Source organism: Porites lutea, chromosome 2 (genome assembly GCF_958299795.1).
Source record: "Porites lutea chromosome 2, jaPorLute2.1, whole genome shotgun sequence".
NCBI classification, from domain to species: domain Eukaryota; kingdom Metazoa; phylum Cnidaria; class Anthozoa; order Scleractinia; family Poritidae; genus Porites; species Porites lutea.
In genome coordinates, this window is record NC_133202.1 from 31,957,895 (window position 1) to 31,977,243 (window position 19,349).

At 37.8% G+C, this 19,349-nt stretch overlaps 3 protein-coding genes across 3 annotated transcripts; all 3 read right to left on the reverse strand.

The window, feature by feature from the left end:
* Positions 1-470: 470 nt before the first annotated feature.
* On the reverse strand, positions 471-3,364 carry LOC140926056 (uncharacterized). Its single transcript, XM_073375857.1, has 4 exons — positions 3,350-3,364; positions 2,462-2,888; positions 1,918-2,164; positions 471-1,113 (listed from the first exon to the last, which is right to left on the reverse strand). The coding sequence occupies exons 1-4, from the start codon at positions 3,362-3,364 to the stop codon at positions 471-473; spliced, it is 1,332 nt and encodes a 443-aa protein (XP_073231958.1).
* Positions 3,365-6,275: 2,911 nt separating this feature from the next.
* LOC140926861 (uncharacterized) lies at positions 6,276-12,064 on the reverse strand. Its single transcript, XM_073376542.1, has 5 exons — positions 11,946-12,064; positions 11,228-11,304; positions 10,485-10,736; positions 7,885-8,128; positions 6,276-7,037 (listed from the first exon to the last, which is right to left on the reverse strand). The coding sequence occupies exons 2-5, from the start codon at positions 11,298-11,300 to the stop codon at positions 6,689-6,691; spliced, it is 918 nt and encodes a 305-aa protein (XP_073232643.1). The 5' UTR covers positions 11,301-11,304; positions 11,946-12,064; the 3' UTR covers positions 6,276-6,688.
* A 2,429-nt stretch (positions 12,065-14,493) lies between these two features.
* LOC140928334 (uncharacterized) lies at positions 14,494-19,349 on the reverse strand. The gene is made up of 4 exons (XM_073378073.1): positions 19,280-19,349; positions 17,634-17,756; positions 16,544-16,790; positions 14,494-15,679 (listed from the first exon to the last, which is right to left on the reverse strand). Exons 1-4 carry the CDS (start codon positions 19,347-19,349, stop codon positions 15,259-15,261), a joined length of 861 nt encoding a protein of 286 aa, XP_073234174.1. The 3' UTR covers positions 14,494-15,258.

Here is a 19,349-nt window from a genome sequence, read left to right on the forward strand (position 1 = left end):
ATCCACATACAAATTCTCCAAACTGATCTTCATACATTTCCTTTAAGAATTAGTTGAGAGAATTTGATAAAACATCAAGGCATTTTCTCTTTCGTGATCATTTTTTATATTCTCACAACCTTGTCTCTTGACAATGTATGGACAATGTTAGGAGAAAATTGATGTCGGTCACTATTGGGACTTGAAGGGTTAAGAATAGGACATTTTCGCCGACTTGCATCAAGCCTCCTCTTTCTCATGGACGATCTCGTCCCAGGTTTTTGGTAAGTTTTGAACAACGTCGCCGAGAAAATAAATGAAATTTACTATGGAATTCAAAGAGCCTAGATGCTTAACGAGACTGAACCGAACGCGTTTCTCTAACCTCTTTGAAGTAAAAATTATCACAACGAGTAGAAGTTTTTTGTCTTTATGTCTTGGTTTACCAAAAAAACATCATAACTGCAGAACTTGAGTTGAATTTTATTGATTCATAATAAAAACCACACAACCTTATCGTTTTCTTGCATACTAATTGTGTTGTGTGGTATCTTACCCCTGTAAAATTTTTCCATAGCCTTTAAATCATTCTCGCTAAGATCATTTGAAAAGAATTGTGGTAAACTTTCATCCTCATTTTTCATCTTATAAACCTGATAACGAGACAAAAGGGAATTGGATTTGATCCCAGTCATTTTCGGATAGCCGTTTAAAACTTGATCTCTGAGACCACCACCGAGATCTTTAGCATTCTTGTAATACAGATTCCTGTATCTATGAAGAGGAGATGCGCTGAATTTATCTGACAATCCATAATGTTGCTGATTGCTCCCTGGTACTTGATTGTTCTGACTGTGATCCGCAACTTTGTTTGGACAGTTTACGTTACTGCAGTTATACACAGCAGGATCGAAGGTGCCTTGCTCCACATTGTCCTTAAATGCAGTTTCACTGTCAATGTTCCCTTTGGGTCGGTAACGTGCTACGATAAATGTACAGTTCATTCCCCACTTTGAACCAAATGCTCTACCGACACCGATTTCTTCTGTTGCTTTCCACACCAACTGCGTAAAATGTCCTGATAAATTTTGAAAGGCATGGTTTGAAAAATCGTCACAACATGCTTCGTCATACCTGAAATAAAATTAATGTATAAATTAATCAACCTCTTTAGTGTATCGTCTGCGCTGTAATAATACTAACAATAATAATACTAATAATAATAATAATAATAATAATAATAATAATATATTATTATTATTATTATTATTATTATTTTATTATTGTTGTTGTTGCTGTTGTTGCTATTATAATTGTTATTGTTATATTGCGAATCTCATGCTTAAAAGGTTTACACTGCCTGATAAATTACCCCTGGGAGCAAGCAACAACAAGTCTCTTAAGATCCCGAAGGAGCCCTTACATTTGATTCCCTAAATAGCCAAAACTTTCCGTAATAGTCCAGCTGTTCCCAACAGAGCCGCTTTTTGGATCACTTCAAGTCTGATGGTAACGTTAAATAAAGTTTCCCGCATAATTCTCAAACATATCGGATACAGCTCCCAATAGAGTACTAAAGTGTGACGTCATAAAAATGAAATTTCTGAAATTATGGGATTTGTCAGGATATTCTGAAAGAACAACGTCCAAGAGGCCTACTTGCCAAAAATTAGCATTTGGGGGCAAATTGTCTCTGAGATCGTAGCCCAGTTATGATTACAAAACTCCATACAAACCCTTCTGAATTTTTTTTGGATCGACCCAAAAAAACACGAAGAAAATGCAGGAAAGTCCTCTAGTGAGCAAAAAGTGAATCTTGCAAAAGGGGATCATTTTCTTTGACCAATTATACCTGATTGCTTTAAAACTAATTTTAAAAAAAAAGCTTAGTACTCGTTTTACACTGAACATATGCAAAATAAATATATATTCAGGTACCATTTTTTGATGGCTTCGGTTGCCGAAATCCCCGGTCCAGACGCAGTAGTACATCCCATGGCCAAACTTTCACCTTGGTTAGGTCTTTCAGAAGGTAAGGAGTGTCGAAGGTCCTTTTCTCTGGCAAGACTAAGAGCGAGTTTTTTGGCCTCTAAGGACATTTCGTCGTTGCTCTGAATAGGTGGGGAGAAGTGGACCGACCGAAGTTTATTGTGGACAGTCACCATATCATCGATGAATTGTTTATCTATGAAAAGATTTAGAATTTATGAAATTCTGGCGTTAAATAACCTTTCTTATTTATTGTGTTTGGGTAGGTGTGATAGGTTCTTAGCTGAATAGAAATTATATTGTATCGCTGTACTTCAAAGCTCAAATTGTAAAGTTATAGTCATTGTTTTCATCACCGCGATTATCATCATCATCATCAACATCATCATCATCATCATCATTATTGCCTTACTAGTTATAAATGGGACCAAACCCACCCAAAATATTACAGGTTGCATATTTGTTAAGTTAGAAAACACGAAAGTCCTGTTACCATATGGCGTGAGAATGATTTCTGGGGCCATTTGAGCTGTTTCCCTGCTGGAAAGAAGGGTACTGCTCTCAATGGGTGATGAACTTGGCTCATTGTTTGGATGAGGCATAGAGGATGACTCAGGGTTAGGACGAAGAGAAGAGATGTGTCCAGTGTTTGGAAAAACTGACGAAGTAGGTTCAGCGTTTGGAGTTGGTGACGAGCGAGCCTCATCATTTGTTGACGCGATAGGTGTAGGGTTTGGCAGCGATGCCGTCAAAGTGCTGGCTCCATCATTTAGCTCGCATGATGTAGTTCCTGTCTCTAGTTTTAGGCCTATTGATATATCCACCACACCATTGATAACCGTGTATGTTCCTTGGCCCTTTACCCCATTGCTGTCAATAGTGAAAGTCCCTGAGAAATCTGAAACAATTTTATCATACCACTGTGAACTGAAGATGAAACTGCTTCTGTTACCGCGAACTCAAGCCTTTTAGATTGCACAGAATACAGCTCAAAGCCTAATTTTTTTTTTTAATCGCCCGGTTTGTCTCGATCAATTAGCCCACAGTCATCTCTAGCTATGTGTTCTCCAGCTCATAGATTCAATCATATCGGGAAACAACTCTAATGCAAGCGATACGATTGTTTGAGGAAGAGGAAGAAGAAGAAGAAGAAGAAGAAGAAGAAGAAAAAGAAAAAGAACAACAACAACAACAACGACGACGACGACGACGACAACAACAACAGTAACAACGACAATAAAAACAACAGCAACAACAAGCCTTTGTTAGTTCCACTACTATAAGAACTTATAATAGTGCAGAAGCGAAAGTAAGAACTGTAAAGTACAATGATCTTGTTTAATTCAACTTATGAATAACAATTTGCGGGGCGGTTGCTTACCATAAAGGACACCATCTTGTTAGCCTAGTTTAAATGTTTTTCTCAAACATGTAGGTTTGTTTTAGCCAAATGTTTAACAAGTATAACCTCAACACTGACTTTAAAACTAAAATAGAGTTAATAAGATTACTGTTTATACTACACCTGTACCTGCGACACTTTTCTTTAGCATGGAACAAAGGAGGGCGTTAATAAACCACAAGAATATTGTGGGCCGCATACTGTAAAAAGCACAAAGACATAAAAATAGTAAAATAAGCTTAACAATGTAAATTTGCAAAAAAGGTGAAATATTCTATATATATTATTAGAAATATTTGAAGGTGCCTAATAGTTGCACTGGTAAAGACCATCGTTTGAGTAGAAACCACAGTTGAGAGGCTGCTACTGAAACCAATTTTGCAATATAATAATGAAAAGAACTGTTGAGATCAAGGCATTCAGGGAAACTTAAACCTGCGTTTTTCACCCCACATGTTTTTAATATATATATTATTATATATTAGGGCAAACCTGTTTTATTTTATATATTTTGTTTGCAAAGTAGATGATTTAATTAGCTATTATAATTTCATAATCAAATGTCTTACTCCCTTCTTGTAGAAACCCACCTTGAAAATGACAGAAATTGCCACCTTATTCGCTGTATTAACGGCCAGTGGCTATGATCGTAGTTCTTGAAGCCGCAGCAAGACGCAAGTCAAGGCGAATAACCTGATTCCTCTTTGAGGTCACTAAATGGGCTGGTGTTAAATACATAATTAACGAACTTTCGTGAAAAAGCTACAGACTTCGAAAAGATAAGAAATATTTGCTATCCGCCCTCTACGTTTTCCTTTTTGCCGTCAAGATTTTAACACGAATTATGGCATTTTTCGGCGGTCTTGATGACAGAATTTCCTTGTTACTTAATGTGACAATATTTGACATTTGCAGGTTAAGTCGACAGATACAATGGTGGTACCCTGTAGAAATAGCTAGTAGTAAAAACGAAAGTGCCAAATTAAAAATATATGCCTGGACTACTATATGTCCCCTTTGTGGTAGAGTATTCGAAATAATCAATGACGTTTAAATCAATTTGTTTTTATTTCTCATCGAAAATATCCTTGGCAATTATTTGACGTACTGGTCCGGCAATTTCTGTAAACTTTGTATTTAATCATTCTGTAAACGTCTAAGCACATGAAAAATCCATACATTTTAAGCGGCAAAAACCCAAGCGATCCGATAAGCTGGCGTTAATAGAAGGTAAGAAATTGAATTTAATTTTTCTTGTTATCATATCCCGGAGGTGTTCATTAAAAATTGGTAAGGTGTAACTCACAGTCAGAGACAAGAACCTTTCAGGCCCCCCAAACCTTATTTTTCCACCGTATTTTAATAACCATATCTCGTGGCTAAAATGTCTTGTGTAAATCATCCAAGATGTGACCGACCATTCCAGCCTACAGTTAAACTATAGAGCCCTACTATAGGTTTACACAGCCACCCCGTTATTACAGCCACTTTTAATTTGTCCAGCTTATATTCCTATGCCTTTTTTTTTTATTTGCTAAAAATAGATTTAAGTGACCAACTCGTTTACTCGGCTTACGACCACATTCTAAAATTCCATGCATTATGTTTGTGTTTCACCTCATGTAAGGGAATCCAATCAAATCTTGGATTCCAGGTACTAGATGAAAGACTTTTGTCAGTGGAACGTGAATTTCAGATTCCAATCGTTATTAGGATTACTGATTCGGATTCTAAAAAAAAAAAAAAATTTCCCGGATTTTCCATTCCACAAGCAAAAATCTCCCGGATTCTGGAATTCAGATTTCCTTACATGGGGCGATGTATTCCTTCACAGGTTCACTTGGGAAGGAGAGAAGTGTGGAATTGAATTTGGGAGAGAGGAAAGGGACATCTCTGATATGAAGACTGAAAATATATTCTGGAATACATCATTTAAGATTGCACATTTCCTGGGCATTTTCATCCAAGAAAACAACTAAAGAGGCCGATAGCTATTATTCAAAAGATTGTTTAAAGTAAGAAAACGTCTTAAGTTCCATAGTATTTGACATGGTTATATAGGTTAAATCTATTTTAAATTTTGCTGGTTTTGTCTCCTTCTTTTCACTGATACAGATTAAAAACGGGATTGGAAATTGATTTGTTTTATAGACAAGCTAGAATTTGTGATAAGTAAGGTGAAGTGAAGGGGGGGGGGAGGAGGGGGGAGGGAGGGAGAGAGAGAGAGAAGAGAAGGATGCATGCCAAACTGACATGCTATGATCATCCGAATGGACGTAAATTAAAACTTATTTTCCTTTATCGAGCAGAAAGCCTGATCCGAACCGGTGGGTTTGAAACAGTAGACGATGAATTATGCCAACCCCTCCCCCCCCCCCCCATAAGGTTTTTCGGAGTTTTTTTTCCTAGAGGATAAATCAATAGCACCTGACGTTTTCAGTAGCTACTCATTCAACCCTCGCGCACATTTTGAGGCATGTTTAGTGATGGTCAGTTGCCATGGCTAGAAGATATGACGTCACAAGTAGCAGGTGGTCAAGTCATTTGGGGGAGGAAATACATATTTTTCCAACTTCCTTCAACAATAAAAACAAATCTTGTGTCTAAAATCATACAAAGTGCTTATTTATGTGTTATTTTTCATGTAAAGCACAAAATCTCTACACCATTTCTCGCGGTTTTAACCTGATTTCCAATTCTTGGTATAATCTAAAATGGCGACCATTGTTAGTGACGTCACAGGCCTCTAGTAGCGCCACCACCCATAAAATATGCCTCATCTTGAAAAGATGATCAAAGGCTTTCAACTACAGGTAAAATCGTTTCGAAACACTGGGTTCCATCCACCCCCACAAAATAACAATGAAGTAAAATAAACAATGACTGATAAATTAATACTATTTTATTAATCTTCTAAAAAGTGACATCACACAAACTTTTATATCAGTATGACTCGCTCTTAATTTCTGCAACTCTCTTGAAACAAGAAATAAAGTAAGTCATTTACCATCATTCTTTGTTTATTTAAGTCATTTCCCTACACTATAATCCATTCTATGAAATACCTACATCTGCTGATGATGGTCAAAAATTCAAAGAAGAAGAAAGCCGAAAAGCTTAGTGAAAGAAAACGTAACGAACAGTTTTGACAAGACACATCATGATTTGATGTTGTTGTTGTTATTATTATTTTTTGGGGGACTCTTTAATTTTACATTATAGTTCTAATTCTTTTTTGTGATTACCAACATCAATGAAAACAATGGAAAAATGGTGATCATCTATCTTAAAATAAAAGATTCAGTTTAGATTTGAAGATTACAAGATCACTATTTTCGGAATATGAGGTATCCTGGCTCTGTATCTTCCCTTTCTTGCTCCAATTTTTGATTTTGGTTCACCCAGCCGAGGTAAGCTATCTCGCTGTACATGACTGCAATAGGAGGAGTCAAAGTTTCCTTTGGTCACGTCAGAGGCAAACTCGGATCCAATGTTGCCCAACGGCCTGTAGCGAGCCACGATGAAGGTGCAATTCATGCCAAACTTTTGGCCTATAGCCCTGCCCACACCAAGTTCACGGGTGGCATTCCAGACTAGCTGTGAAAAGTGACCGGACCTGTCTTGATAGGCTTGATCGTAGAAATTGTGGCTACATACCTCATCATACCTGCAACACAAGGCTCATTATTAGTGGCTGTTATTGGCTGTTTAAACAGTGATTGTTTAAGTGTTGCAATTTAAGTAAATACTGTACTTTTGTGGTCAAAAAATTTAATTAAATCAGTCAAGACTAGAAAAAAATCATTCCTATATGAAACTTGTACCGGCTAAATGGAGGCAGTAAGACGCACCATGACGCAAGTTTATCTAGGTGATAAGTATACGGCTAATTAATACTGTAACACTTACGTACAGTGCAACGCGTTACTGATTTATTCCCTTACAGAATAAAATGTGAGGATGATTCTTAATATACGATGTCATTATTTTTTGGGAACATTCTCTCTTCAGTGAGAGAATTAAAAATTTAAAACAGACTTCCCTCTATCAGATGTTAACAGTGACCGTGACCATGAGTTTTAAGGCAAAAACACTGTAGAAGACGCTTCAGTAACGAACGCATGAGGTGCTACTTGAAAAAATAACAGCCTCTTTTTTTATTCTCTATCCTTCAATTAAGGATCGCGATATTGAAATGAATAATGAAACCATAATCCATATTTCAAGAATCAACTTCACATTCTACATTTAAGTTTCCACAGGAAGGAAAGACGGGCTTCACTTTCGATGAAAACGACACTCCTGTAATACGAAATGTTTCATATTACAAAAATGGAATTTCTCGGGTTTCATATCCCGACCGAAGCCACAGGGACAATGATACCTCCTCGATTTTCTCTGTTTGCATTTTTATTGTTTTAATATGGAAGTAAATGAATTAATAAATGAATCAATGAATAAATAAATGAATAAATAAAACAGAGATATCTTTTTAGTTATAACTGGATACTTACCACTCCTTCGCTGCGTCTTTAGCCGTGATTCCTGGTCCTGAGGATGTACATCCCATGGCTAAGTTCTCTCCTTGATCAGGGCGACTGGCTTTGTCTGAATGCCTCAGGTTCGCTTCTGTTGCCAGCTGAACGGCTAAGGTCTTGGCCTGAAGTGACATGTTTCTGTTTTTTTCCAAAGGAGGAGCCAGATGAACAGATCGTAACTTATTATGCTCCTCTAACATTTGATCCAAAAAGTCCTCATCTAAAATAAAGTGTTTTTCTCAACTTGAGATAATCAAATGCATTAACGAATGAATAATATTTTTTTAAATAATTGCTTTTGTTTATCGTTTGGTTGTTTTCCCCGTGTTTTGCTTTGTTTTGTTTGTTTGTTTTACAGGGAACAAGCAGGCTAGAATTGATATGACGACTACACCCCGGAACAGAGTGTCGTATTTTTCGCATGTAACACAGTTGGCTATATCGAGCAGTGACGTCGCGATTTACTCCTTTTCAAACTATGCATAATGAAACTTTTTTCTTTGTCGCTGGAGAGAGTATGTAGAGGATATCACACGGTGGCTCGAAGATAAGTAAAATATTGTTTTTGCCACGAGAAAATAAAATTCATATTTTCAAGCCGTCGTGTAATGTTCTTTTTATTATATAGACAAAATGACATCGATAAAATAATAGAGGGAAATTACCAAAATTACGTCATCGATAAACTCACGCGTGAGGTTATGGAAAATAAACCACTCGGGTCCCGGATGTAGTTTTTATGAATTTTACGAGTGTTATATTTTCCAGTAAAACACTCGTGCCTATATAATAAAATGTGGTAAGCGACGAAGATGTTATTTCTGAACAATAACATCAAACACAAGAACGAACACCACTGTAATGGACAAACTGACACCACTATGATGGGTTCATATGAAACGAAATTTTTGTGAACACGGGATATGTTGGTTGACCAAGGCGGGAAAAAGCTCCACTACTTTTGAATTATTCTAGCTCAAGGCATTATTTGTCTCTTGAACATTTTCTATAATTTTGAATTTGAAATAACCTAGGAAGCTTCGCTGTATATCTTATTTGACGGTTTAGTGTGCGGTGTGGTGGGATATTTTTACGAGCCATGCCGTATTTTGAAATGCCCGTCAAGGGCGAGTCAAAAAAAAAAAGAGTAGAGTAAAAATATCCCACGATACTTTACACTAAACCGTCCAATAAGGGATTTATTATTCAACTCGAGGAGTTTTAAATAGAACTCAGTAAATACGTATAACAAGAATGTGTGACAGGCCGTGACTCCTTTGCTAGTCCCAGTTTTTGCGAGCTTTATTCAACAACGTTGCTGATTGGTCGGAAACGAAAACTTGTGAAACTGCTTTACTCAGAAGACCAATGTTTTCGGGTTTTCTTTAGCACTTCAAGGTCAGTCTCTTTTTCAAACATTTGTTAGGAAAACAGAGAAGGAATGACAAATAATTGTGATGCTTATGATGCTCTTTAACCGACTGCAAGACGGATTTACTGAGCAGAGCAAATTGCAATGGAAAGACGAAATTCTCCCACAATCTAAGAAGTTTCAAAGAGCTACTCGAAAAAAAACGACCTAAAACCGGCATCCAATGCTACCGAAAAGTCTTTAGAGAAATGCTCAAGTCTAACATGTCGTGTTTCCTCACATTTTGAAAGATCTAGAAGTCAGTGAAGACTGTTCAGTTCCTCGGCAGGGAATTTATTTAAGGACCGTTATTTGTTTCAAGGATTTTCCGCCATCCCCATCTCTATATTACACACGTTTAGGTCTGTTTTCATCTTCTTTTTTTTTGTTGTATTTTGAGCTTATAATGTTTGTATGTTCTGCCTATTTTTAATAAATGTCGACATTCATCGTTGTTCAGGCGATTTTACTTCAGAAACACGGACTTTTGCAATTTGGCTCCTACTGACTCTTTATTTTCCTCGGAAGCGATGTGTTTTCTGCTAGTACGTGCGACGTTTGTACAAAACCGGTCAAACCGGTCTTCTGGAGTACAAATACCGTGAGATATTTGTACTCGTTTACAGGGTTATTTGTACTCTTCTAAGTGAAGTTAAATAATAAAAGTCGATTATTAAAAAGCGTTTACTGTTTAGCACTTTGAAGGGGTTATGTCACAGGATATTACTATTTCAGGTCAACTCTGTGCTGAAGCCATTACTTACTGTCTCACCAATACACAAAATACACCGTTAGAGATACGAAGAAGATATGAAACAAATTTCACCAGGGATCTCCCTCCACAGTTACGCAATTTACCCTATTTATCCCCTGTCCTCCCATCCCTAACATTTTACGGGTCTCCTCCCCCGAGTTTCGCGAGGTTCTGTGATATATATATTTCTAGTTTTAACTTTTTTTTTTCCCGGATATATCATAAAAACTTGAAAAGGTTGGCCCAATTTTTTCAAGTTCTTATCCATGTCCATCCTTGCCATTCATACCAACAGATGATTGGAAACAGATTAAATGCTTAATTGAGGGAAGGCAAGGTTTTAGCTTTTTAAAAAGATAGCAAATAGCATGACGTAGCCCCCGTTAAGGAGACGAATTAGCCTGATCTTACCATCTTGAGTGAAGGTGATTTCTGTTTCAGTGTTATCATTTCCATTTGTTGTTCTGAATGTGCTCTCAGGTTCCCCTTTATCAGCCTGAACTGGTGCTGGTACGACCAACTGTGCCTGCGATCCCTGGCCCGTGAGAGCGATGTGAAGGCCGATTTCTGCTTTACCGTTGCTTTCAGCAAAAGTTCCTTCGCCTTCAATTCCCTTGCCAGTTATCTTAAAGGTCCCATCTTTGGGGGGAGGGTTAATTACAGCTGAAATTAACGAGAGGGAAATTATGAAAATAAACAAACCAAAGTTCTACGCTAAAGACAAGCGGTGCTAATGACTTCATGAACGCTAAAAGCCATGCAAGAGAGAAACCTCTGCTCACAGGGTCCCCCTAAGTATTTTTTATACTCATCCCCAGATTACACTCGGTGCGCCTGTGAGGGTAGGCACTCTATCCCGACGATTGTAAAAGACAAAAAAAAACTAAGGGACTGTGAACAGTATAACAGCTTCAAGCAAAACGTTAGAAACTCCTTTTGATAGATTAAGCCTTGCCTATTATGCCCCATTATTTTTGCTAGTGATAAATACACTATATTGAAGGTTCACAGGACTGAAAAGAGAACACGAAATGCGTTAAATATATTGCAGCCTTCAAAACCCACAAAGGAGATCAAGCAGAAATTTCTCAATTTTAGATATTTAATGGAAGACTTATTACGCCTAACTTGCCTGGTCTCAATCCTTTTCTTACCTCCACGTATAATAATTACCAGCCATGTTGAAAATACAATAGACCCCTTGAGAAGACTGTGATTCGTTACCATGGTTCTGTGAAACAAAACGAGGCTTAATGATTTTCTATGCCATCGCTAATTTTTATAAAGTACTTCATAAAGATTAGCGATGGCATAGAAAATCATTAAGCCTCGAGTTTCGTCAGTAATAACAATTTTGGAGCAACGTTACGGGAATCATGATCTAGCAAGGCAACTACGGCAATAAAGGCAACTAACCCGATTAAAGGACGTCAAAGTGAAAGAAAGAAAAGGGAACTGCATCGTGTCAAGATATCTAGAATTCTTGTATTAAAACTGGAGCTCTTAACTTAGACCTTGTTAACTGTATTTTTTAATATCATATTCTTGCGTTCTAAACCGACAATTGAAACAATCAAAATCAATCAAAATATCTTTAAGTTCAATAAATTCAATTTAGTTTGTTGAATATTAAAATGCCACAAGGATATGTATCCTGTCAAAGCATTTCCTCTTTATAACTTCCCGGAAATATTAACGTAATTGCCCATGAAAATAAGTCAATTAATGTAAGAAAGAGAAGCCATCAATAGCTATTCAGAACCTATGTCTTATGAGTGAAGCTCCTTTTTCGTTCATTCGATGCGCCCTTGTATCTCTAGAAGAAGATATTTAGAGTGCTTGTTCACCGAAATGAATTTAAGGCAGTCTTACCTTTCACAGAATTGTCGTTGTTTCTCAAAGCTTGTAGAAATGCTTACATTTATAATTGATAAACTCGAAGCAACCTTTGGCGCAGAAAAAACTGCAATAAACCCTGTGTTTTGTGAACGCAAAGGTCAGGAGGGCGACCTTTCCCTGCTTCACGGTCACTGTGCCTGACATCCATGTCAATAGCTACTGTAACTGGGGAGGTCACCTAGACTAAAATTGACTAATCAAATTACGGGAAATTAGATTTTACTCAAAAGCTCAAAATCACAATATTGAAAGCGGACGTTTTTTAAATTTAAGGAAGCACAATTCAACATCATACAAAATTTTCCTGTCCTAAACTTACGTCCAGGAGACATGATTCGTTTATCTGTCACAAGTTGTTATTTATCTCATCTACCAACGATCTCTTTGCTACCATTGACATACTTTGCATTAACATGCTATCTCAAAAAATACAAACAAACAAACAAACAACGTTTAGGTTTTCCGCCTCTTCATAAACTTTAATCTTTCAAGAAACACAGGCTTTCTTCAGCGGGTTCTCAAAAGGTCGCGTCTGTAAGTGTTTTTAAAGATTGGTTGCTTTTTATCCCATGCTGTTTATTTCACTATGTCACAGTTATATTGTTGGCAACTAACTTTCTTGGAATTAATTCTTACTGTCGTGTTGTGCGATTTCTCAACCCACGTGAGGGAATTCAAGGCAGTCTTTGATTCTCGATTTAAGTTAATGGATTCCGGATTCTATGTCAATAGAAGTTGGGAGTTTCGGATTCCAATCGTTAATGGAATTCCGAAATCCTTGAGGTGAATATAGGATTTAAAAGCCCAGGATTTAGGAATCGGGATTTTACAGCAAAAATTTGCTTGATACTAAATTTATGTTGCAAAAATTTCCCGAGTTCCGGAATTCCTTTATGTGAGGCGATTTTCGTGATGGCCCCGGGCAGAAGTCGCACTGCCAAGATTGGCCAGAAATAACATTTTATTTACTTAGAGATAGATTGGAGGGTAAATTAAAAGCGTTACTCCTCTTTTGATGAACAAAACTTTTGGTATTGTCTGAGAACTATCAAATGAATGATCTTTGCGACACCAAAGGAGAACGCGCGAGTTCCTCGAAATATAAAGATTAACTCTATTCAGACCGGGCTTTTCTTGGCCACTTTGGTCCGGTGTTGGGGAGAGGAGGAGGCTTCAGATCGGAGAGCCACGCTTGATAACTTTAAAACCGCTTATGCCCCGGCCACCAAAATTGCACAGAAAAATCATCATCACCTAGGTATCGTGGTCCATGGCGTAAAGAGCCTTCGAAACATGGTGAGACGCGAGAAACATGATCCAGAACTGCTGACACAAAGAAAGGATCCCCAAGAAAATGAATAAAAAAAATGATTAAACAGCCACGAGTCAAAGAAGTTCAGTAAAGAAAAAGAAATTACATCTATTTATCATTAGTAGAGTTTAAGCTTCACGTATAAGGCAAACGGCAAACATTAGTTTCAAGTTGAGGATTTCTCAAAATAGAAAATAAGCAGATAAAACCAGCTCAGAAAATTCTTATGGATGAAAAATTGGGTGAAACTACTAAGTTATGTGTAGAAATAATAAAAAGTAGGCGACAAGTAGGGGGGAAACTTGGTCAGGTGGTACAAATTCGAGTTTGCCGTTTGACCCAAACGTGATTAAACATCAAGGCGGCTTTTGGAGGAAAACGCTTCCTTGATCGATTTTGGAAGAACAGTTCTCAGTGCCGAGAAATACTGCTGCAAGTAAATAAGAATTGGCGTCAGGGGCAAAAATGATAAATACCACCTTTGCATACCAATTTGCACGGGGTTGTAAATAAGGAGACAAATGTGGCGTTTATTATCTTTGCCCTTGATTTACTCTTCTTTAATGTGCGACCTATGCTATGCAAATCCATTTTTTCGTCCATCGTCAGCAACGCAAACCATAATCAATAGGTTAAAGTTTTCTTTTTAGGGGCCTTGCTACGTACACTTTTCGGTCATGCACTGCAGTGTCAGTGCGTTAAACGTTATTTCTTATTTTTTATTTTATTTTAAAGCGTTTTTTGGTTGTTTATTTCTTAGAAGGCTGCGAGCCATCGCCCTAATATTTGCCCAGAAACCTGGTGGGTGGTTATGTTGATCAGTCAGCTTGAGCTGGAGCCTTGAGGCAAGAATACATAATATCATGTGTCTTTCTTCTCTCCTTATTTGTTTCTCCTGCTAAGGGCTAGCTTAAGTCTCCAGCTGTCATATAGGGCCTAAACCTAGAGCTAAACGAGTTGAGGGTGTCTTTGTGAGATACTTAAATATTTCTTGGCTAATTAGGAGAGAGTCCCCTTAGAAGGTTTGTTGGTAAGAACTGAACTTTACAATTGGTAATTAAGTTAAGTTGGTTGTCCTAAGGCTTACAAGTTAGTGTGGTTTTCACAAACTCGGCCAGTATTTAATGCTACCCATCAGTTCTAACGTTAGAGCAGCTTTTAACATAAAGTTATATCAGAGTTTTAAGGAAATGATAAGATAACGAACGTTGTAAAGAAATTCTTTATTAGGCTTATGGTTAAATAACACTCGCTAGGACACTTTCTCGACCTTTTTTCACAATTTTTTCGGCCTCGGCTTTTTGGATCGTGCAGGTGTTTTATATCACAGTTGGACACAAGTCTGGTGATAGACCAAACAAATTAAAAAAAAAAATAGAAATAACACAAGTAAATATATATAATTAAAAAAAGAAACGATTATGTATACGATCTTATTTTGCTCATCCGGCTTTAATCCCCTATTGTGTTCTACTCAGTCTGCCTTTGTCATAGTGCCTTGGCAGTTACGTTTTCCAGCCCTACTTTGTCTCAGCAACTCATTGTCTCCACATTAGCCTGGGCCCAGTTGTTCGAAGGCCGATTAGCGCCTAACCCGGGGTTATATTTAACCCGCGTTTCTTTTTCTTGTGTTTAAAAGCATTTTCTCGGATGATTTTCTCTGTTATTTTTAGAGTTTCCGATCATCAACTTCAACACCAAAAGAATTAAGACTGAACTGCTTTTTAACCTTTCAAATCTGAGTTCAAATCTCGCACTAACCCTGGGTTATCTTAACCCAGCTTTGAACAACTCGGCCCAGAAGTTCCAAAACACACACCAGACCGTTTAGCTACCCGAGTAGAGCATTATTAATTCATGTAGTTGTCTATATACAACAAAAAAGATTTTCAAAATATATAGAAACGTCCCTAGAGGTGACGAGTCACTAGAGATGGTTATGTGCACAGGCTATTATATCGTCTTTTATGTTAGTTATAAAACAACACTAAACCCTTGTTTTCCTTTCCTTACTGAAGCTCCAAATATTGCAAATAACTGTTTAAGGGTGCAGACAGAACTTTCTTGAAGCATTTGTCCTTTGAACCCAGGAATTTTCTGACAAGCTTCTCCAGGTCGAGGCGGTACGATAAAATCCTGATTATCAACCTTATTTACATATTGGCAACCCGTAGGTATAAATTTCCCTTTAGGTACATTGTTCGCGTAATCTTGTGCGTCTATATAAGGTCGGTATCTTGCTACAACAGCTGTGCAATTAAAATTGTCCATTGGGAATGTGGCGCGGCCAATGCCCATTTGCTGGCTGGACTTCCACACAAGCCTGCTGAATGGCTTTCCTTTATCGTTCATAGGCAAGGGTTCATTAAAATTCCAGTAGCACACTGTGGAGTACCTGAATGAAAATTATAGCAATAATCAGTCACGTAAGCACACATCCGTCCCTCCTTTTATGCGCCATTCCATAGGTCCGTTGTCCACCCGTCCGTCCGCATGAGAGGGCAAGCAGTGTGAAATCTCACACCTTCTAGCTATTGAGGGGCCTGCAACCTGATATTACACATCCATGTGGCGATCAATTGACAGTATTTCACAGGACTGTATCCCGGGCTCTAGTGTTGACCCATAGAGGCCACTTTTTTTTCTAAGTTAGTTGCTGAAAAGTTACTAGTTTTTAACTGATCGCAGGCTCATCCCAAGTGGATGTCTTATGGTTACACATTTATTGTTTGAAGTAAATTAAAAATTTATCAACGGGAGCTTCGCCTTTTGTCTTGGCTAAATCTATATATTATAAGCAGGAGCCCATAACCTGGAGCGAACAACTTCCATCTACTCGTGTGACGGCGTTTTCAAGGCCAGCATATTTTTAGAACCGTTTTGGCGCGAATAAGAATATCTTTTAAGTCCCGCAAAGCTGTCAGCAGGACCTACAGACCTAAAAATAATAATTTTTGCCTTTTAATTAATGACGTTACGTTTTCCTTTTTGATATCTTATACTTCGAATGCGTTCATTAACGTGGGGGAGATTTCATCTTCGCGGAAGAAATTGCCCTAAAATGTGTCTAAAAAGAAATCGGTCCTTACAAACGTCGTTACATAGGCCTAGTATGAGAGTTGCTCACTCCGGGTTATGGACTCCTGTTATAAGTTGATACTGATCGATGGATGGATGGATCGATGAATGGATGAGAGGTAGGGAGAGAAGGGATGCAAGATTTGTGCGTTCAAATGCTAAAAATTCAGATCAAACTTACCATTCTTTTTCAGCTTCAAAAGCCGACACGCCCTTAGTGAAAGCTTTGCAGCGTAAGAAAATGTTCTCTGACTGTCCAGGACGACTTTCTATTGGAGAATGTTTAATAATCCATTTGTTGGCAATTTTCTTTGCGTATTCTGCGGCCTCGAGGCTAAGTTGATGGTCTAGTTGAAGTGAAGGTGAGTCGTGTAGACCTCGATGAAGATTATGATACAACAATCCCTGTACTTCAAATGGAGTTACATCTGAAGGAATTTAAAAATAAATGGGGCGGTTTGATTGCTTTCAACATTGTATCAAAGAAACTTAAAGGTTCCTTTTTTATTCACATAAATATATATTATTTTTTGAGAACACTTGTTTTAAAATGAGTCTCTTTTGGTATGGCGTTGTTTATTTAGGTGCCAACCAAGTTACAAGTGCAATCACGTTTCCGTATTTCTGTTTTCTTTGTAGTTCCTTCCCACATTAATTTTGCTTAAAAAGACGAGTATACTGTCATCTCATCTCTTCACAGTCATGTAAGTATGCTAAGGTGGTTGGCGATGACCATCCGCCATACCTCATGATCGTAGTACAGGTAGGTGTACAGGTCTTCACTATAGCAATCGCCTGTCACCCACTGTCATCAACTTTTACCAATAAGTGAAAGAGAAACAGTGGCATCATTCTCTCATTCTCTATGAACAGCCAAGGGATAATGGAGAACAAAACTGGGATTTGATACCACTATAAAATTTCACGCCTTGGCTTTCAAAACAGCTATTCCTGATTCAGATTATGAAATCAATGAAAACAAGCAAACTCAGGTAATTCACTTGACCTGAGGTACCCATTCATCAACCCATATTGATTTCTTTTGTTTGGTTGTCCTTTTTCCTTCTTCTTCTTTTTTTTTTCCAGAACCCCTTTACAAATTTTCTAGCAATCCTGTAGGCTCGATTTACGCCGTTCTCCCAAACAGCGGCTGCAATCGAGCCTAGCCTTCCCGATAGGGAATTAAAATCACAGGATTTAAAATTACATTAACCTTTTAGGATTAATTTACATTAACGTTTTCGAGGATTAACTTTTCCCATGATCTTTACCTTCTGTTTTTGGTTCCATTTCAGGTTCAGTTTTGGCGACAGGAGGCTGATCATGCTGGTACCACCTGTACACGGGCGCCATTTTGTAGTAGGGATATCGATATGGCTGGTTGTACTGGTAACCTAATCGAAAGTACAATATGAGGCTTTTTTCGGCTACGTTTATCCCTATTTTTGAAAAATCTCAGACCTCCTATTTCGTTTGGAATATTAGATCGAACTGTTGACAATTTTGTTGAAAGCACAGTGGAAAAAGAATGACAATCGATGGTTTAAAATTATTAAATGCAGACAAATTTAGGAGTAGTTTTTTGCGATAGAGAAAATGGTGGCGAGCTTATTAGTAAGCGTCGTTCTTAGTTTCATTACATGACTTCGCAGATGAATGTGATTCTGCGAATCCAGTTAGACTGTCGCTGTGTTTTCTTTGTTCACATGTCACGGAACGTTACGAGATATTTTGAAAAGAAATGTCACAAATATATTATATATAGGCTTGTTTTTAGCACGAAAGAGGTAACAGTGACCATCACAAACCAGCAGACGAAGCATCATTTCCACCCCATACCCCATAAAAACTGTGCATTAGCCTGTTTAACACTGCGAACAAAACAACACTGAGTGTGAATAAGAGCAAGTAAACTTCAAAAACAAGGTCCTAATAAGTCATTTTCTAATGAACGGATGCAGCAGAATCACTGTTTCATCCCACTGGTTTCCTATTTACTGTGATTAAAACACAAAGAGACGGTGTATGTACATAGTTGCAGATGGTTCCGTTTGAAAGGTTACACAAACACGACAGCGACGGCAATGGGAGCTTTTACTACGCTTTTCAAAACTACACTGAAGTTCAAAAGCCGCCTTCACAATTACGTTTTTCGCCGCCGTCAATCATAACTACGATCAAAAGCAACGAACCCTGAAATAAAGAAACACCCAAAACGGATCAAAATCCATCAATCACAAATCACGCTAAGGTCCGCTAAGAGGATTGACGGCAGCGAAAAACTCAAACGTCAGTTGCCTTTTGAACCTCAGAATTCGCGTGTGGTTGAAAAATTCAGTAAGATTGAAGAAATAAGTTCAATAGGCAACAATTGTGTGCTATCATGGCGCTCTCTTTGCTGGCGCCGCACGTCTACGACCGTTGCCTAGAAACTCCTAATCTGTCATGTACTGAAGAAGCCAAACCTGAAGAAGCCAAACACAAGTCAAAGACTACAAATTGTTCCAGCTTTGAACTTGCACAAGTCATTGACAAGTCAAAACTCTACCGTGGGATCCAGAATTCTCCAACACTTAAACGGATGAGTGAGTTGGAATTAAACAACATAAAAGATCAACACAACCGCTAGAAGGCACTTACAAGTTAAATTTTTGCCGTCGTAATTGTCATTTCCCTGAAGTACTTAAACTACCAAAATATATAAATAGATGCCCAATTCATCTAAACTTACTGTGCCTTTAGATGTTAAAAATAAAACGTCAAAGTAACAAAAATATGTCCCAAACATGGGCTCTGGTTCAATATCATCAAATCTTTTGTTCGATCAGTACCGGAACAAAATACCGGCCTATTAGAAGAAGAGAGAAAGAGTATTTTAACGAAATATCTATAAGGAATATGATGGTAAAACTCTTACCACGATACACTTGTCCTTTTGTGCTCGTAAACAGCGTCAAAATTGAGGCGATCCACACAATTTCCTCCAT

Excerpts from the sequence above, each read along its gene's own strand:
- LOC140926056 (XM_073375857.1), bottom strand. Across the intron at positions 2,165-2,461 it reads AATCATTCTCACGCCATATG|ATAAACAATTCATCGATGAT; the intron begins GTAACAGGACTT and ends ATCTTTTCATAG. Across the intron at positions 1,114-1,917 it reads ACCGAAGCCATCAAAAAATG|GTATGACGAAGCATGTTGTG; the intron begins GTACCTGAATAT and ends ATTTTATTTCAG.
- LOC140926861 (XM_073376542.1), bottom strand. The coding sequence starts at position 11,300 with ATGGTAACGAATCACAGTCTTCTCAAGGGGTCTATTGTATTTTCAACA. Across the intron at positions 10,737-11,227 it reads GGTAATTATTATACGTGGAG|CTGTAATTAACCCTCCCCCC; the intron begins GTAAGAAAAGGA and ends CGTTAATTTCAG. Across the intron at positions 7,038-7,884 it reads AAAGACGCAGCGAAGGAGTG|GTATGATGAGGTATGTAGCC; the intron begins GTAAGTATCCAG and ends CTTGTGTTGCAG.
- LOC140928334 (XM_073378073.1), bottom strand. The coding sequence starts at position 19,349 with ATGGAGGAAATTGTGTGGATCGCCTCAATTTTGACGCTGTTTACGAGC. Across the intron at positions 17,757-19,279 it reads AAAAGGACAAGTGTATCGTG|GTTACCAGTACAACCAGCCA; the intron begins GTAAGAGTTTTA and ends ACTTTCGATTAG. Across the intron at positions 16,791-17,633 it reads AATGGAACCAAAAACAGAAG|ATGTAACTCCATTTGAAGTA; the intron begins GTAAAGATCATG and ends AAATTCCTTCAG.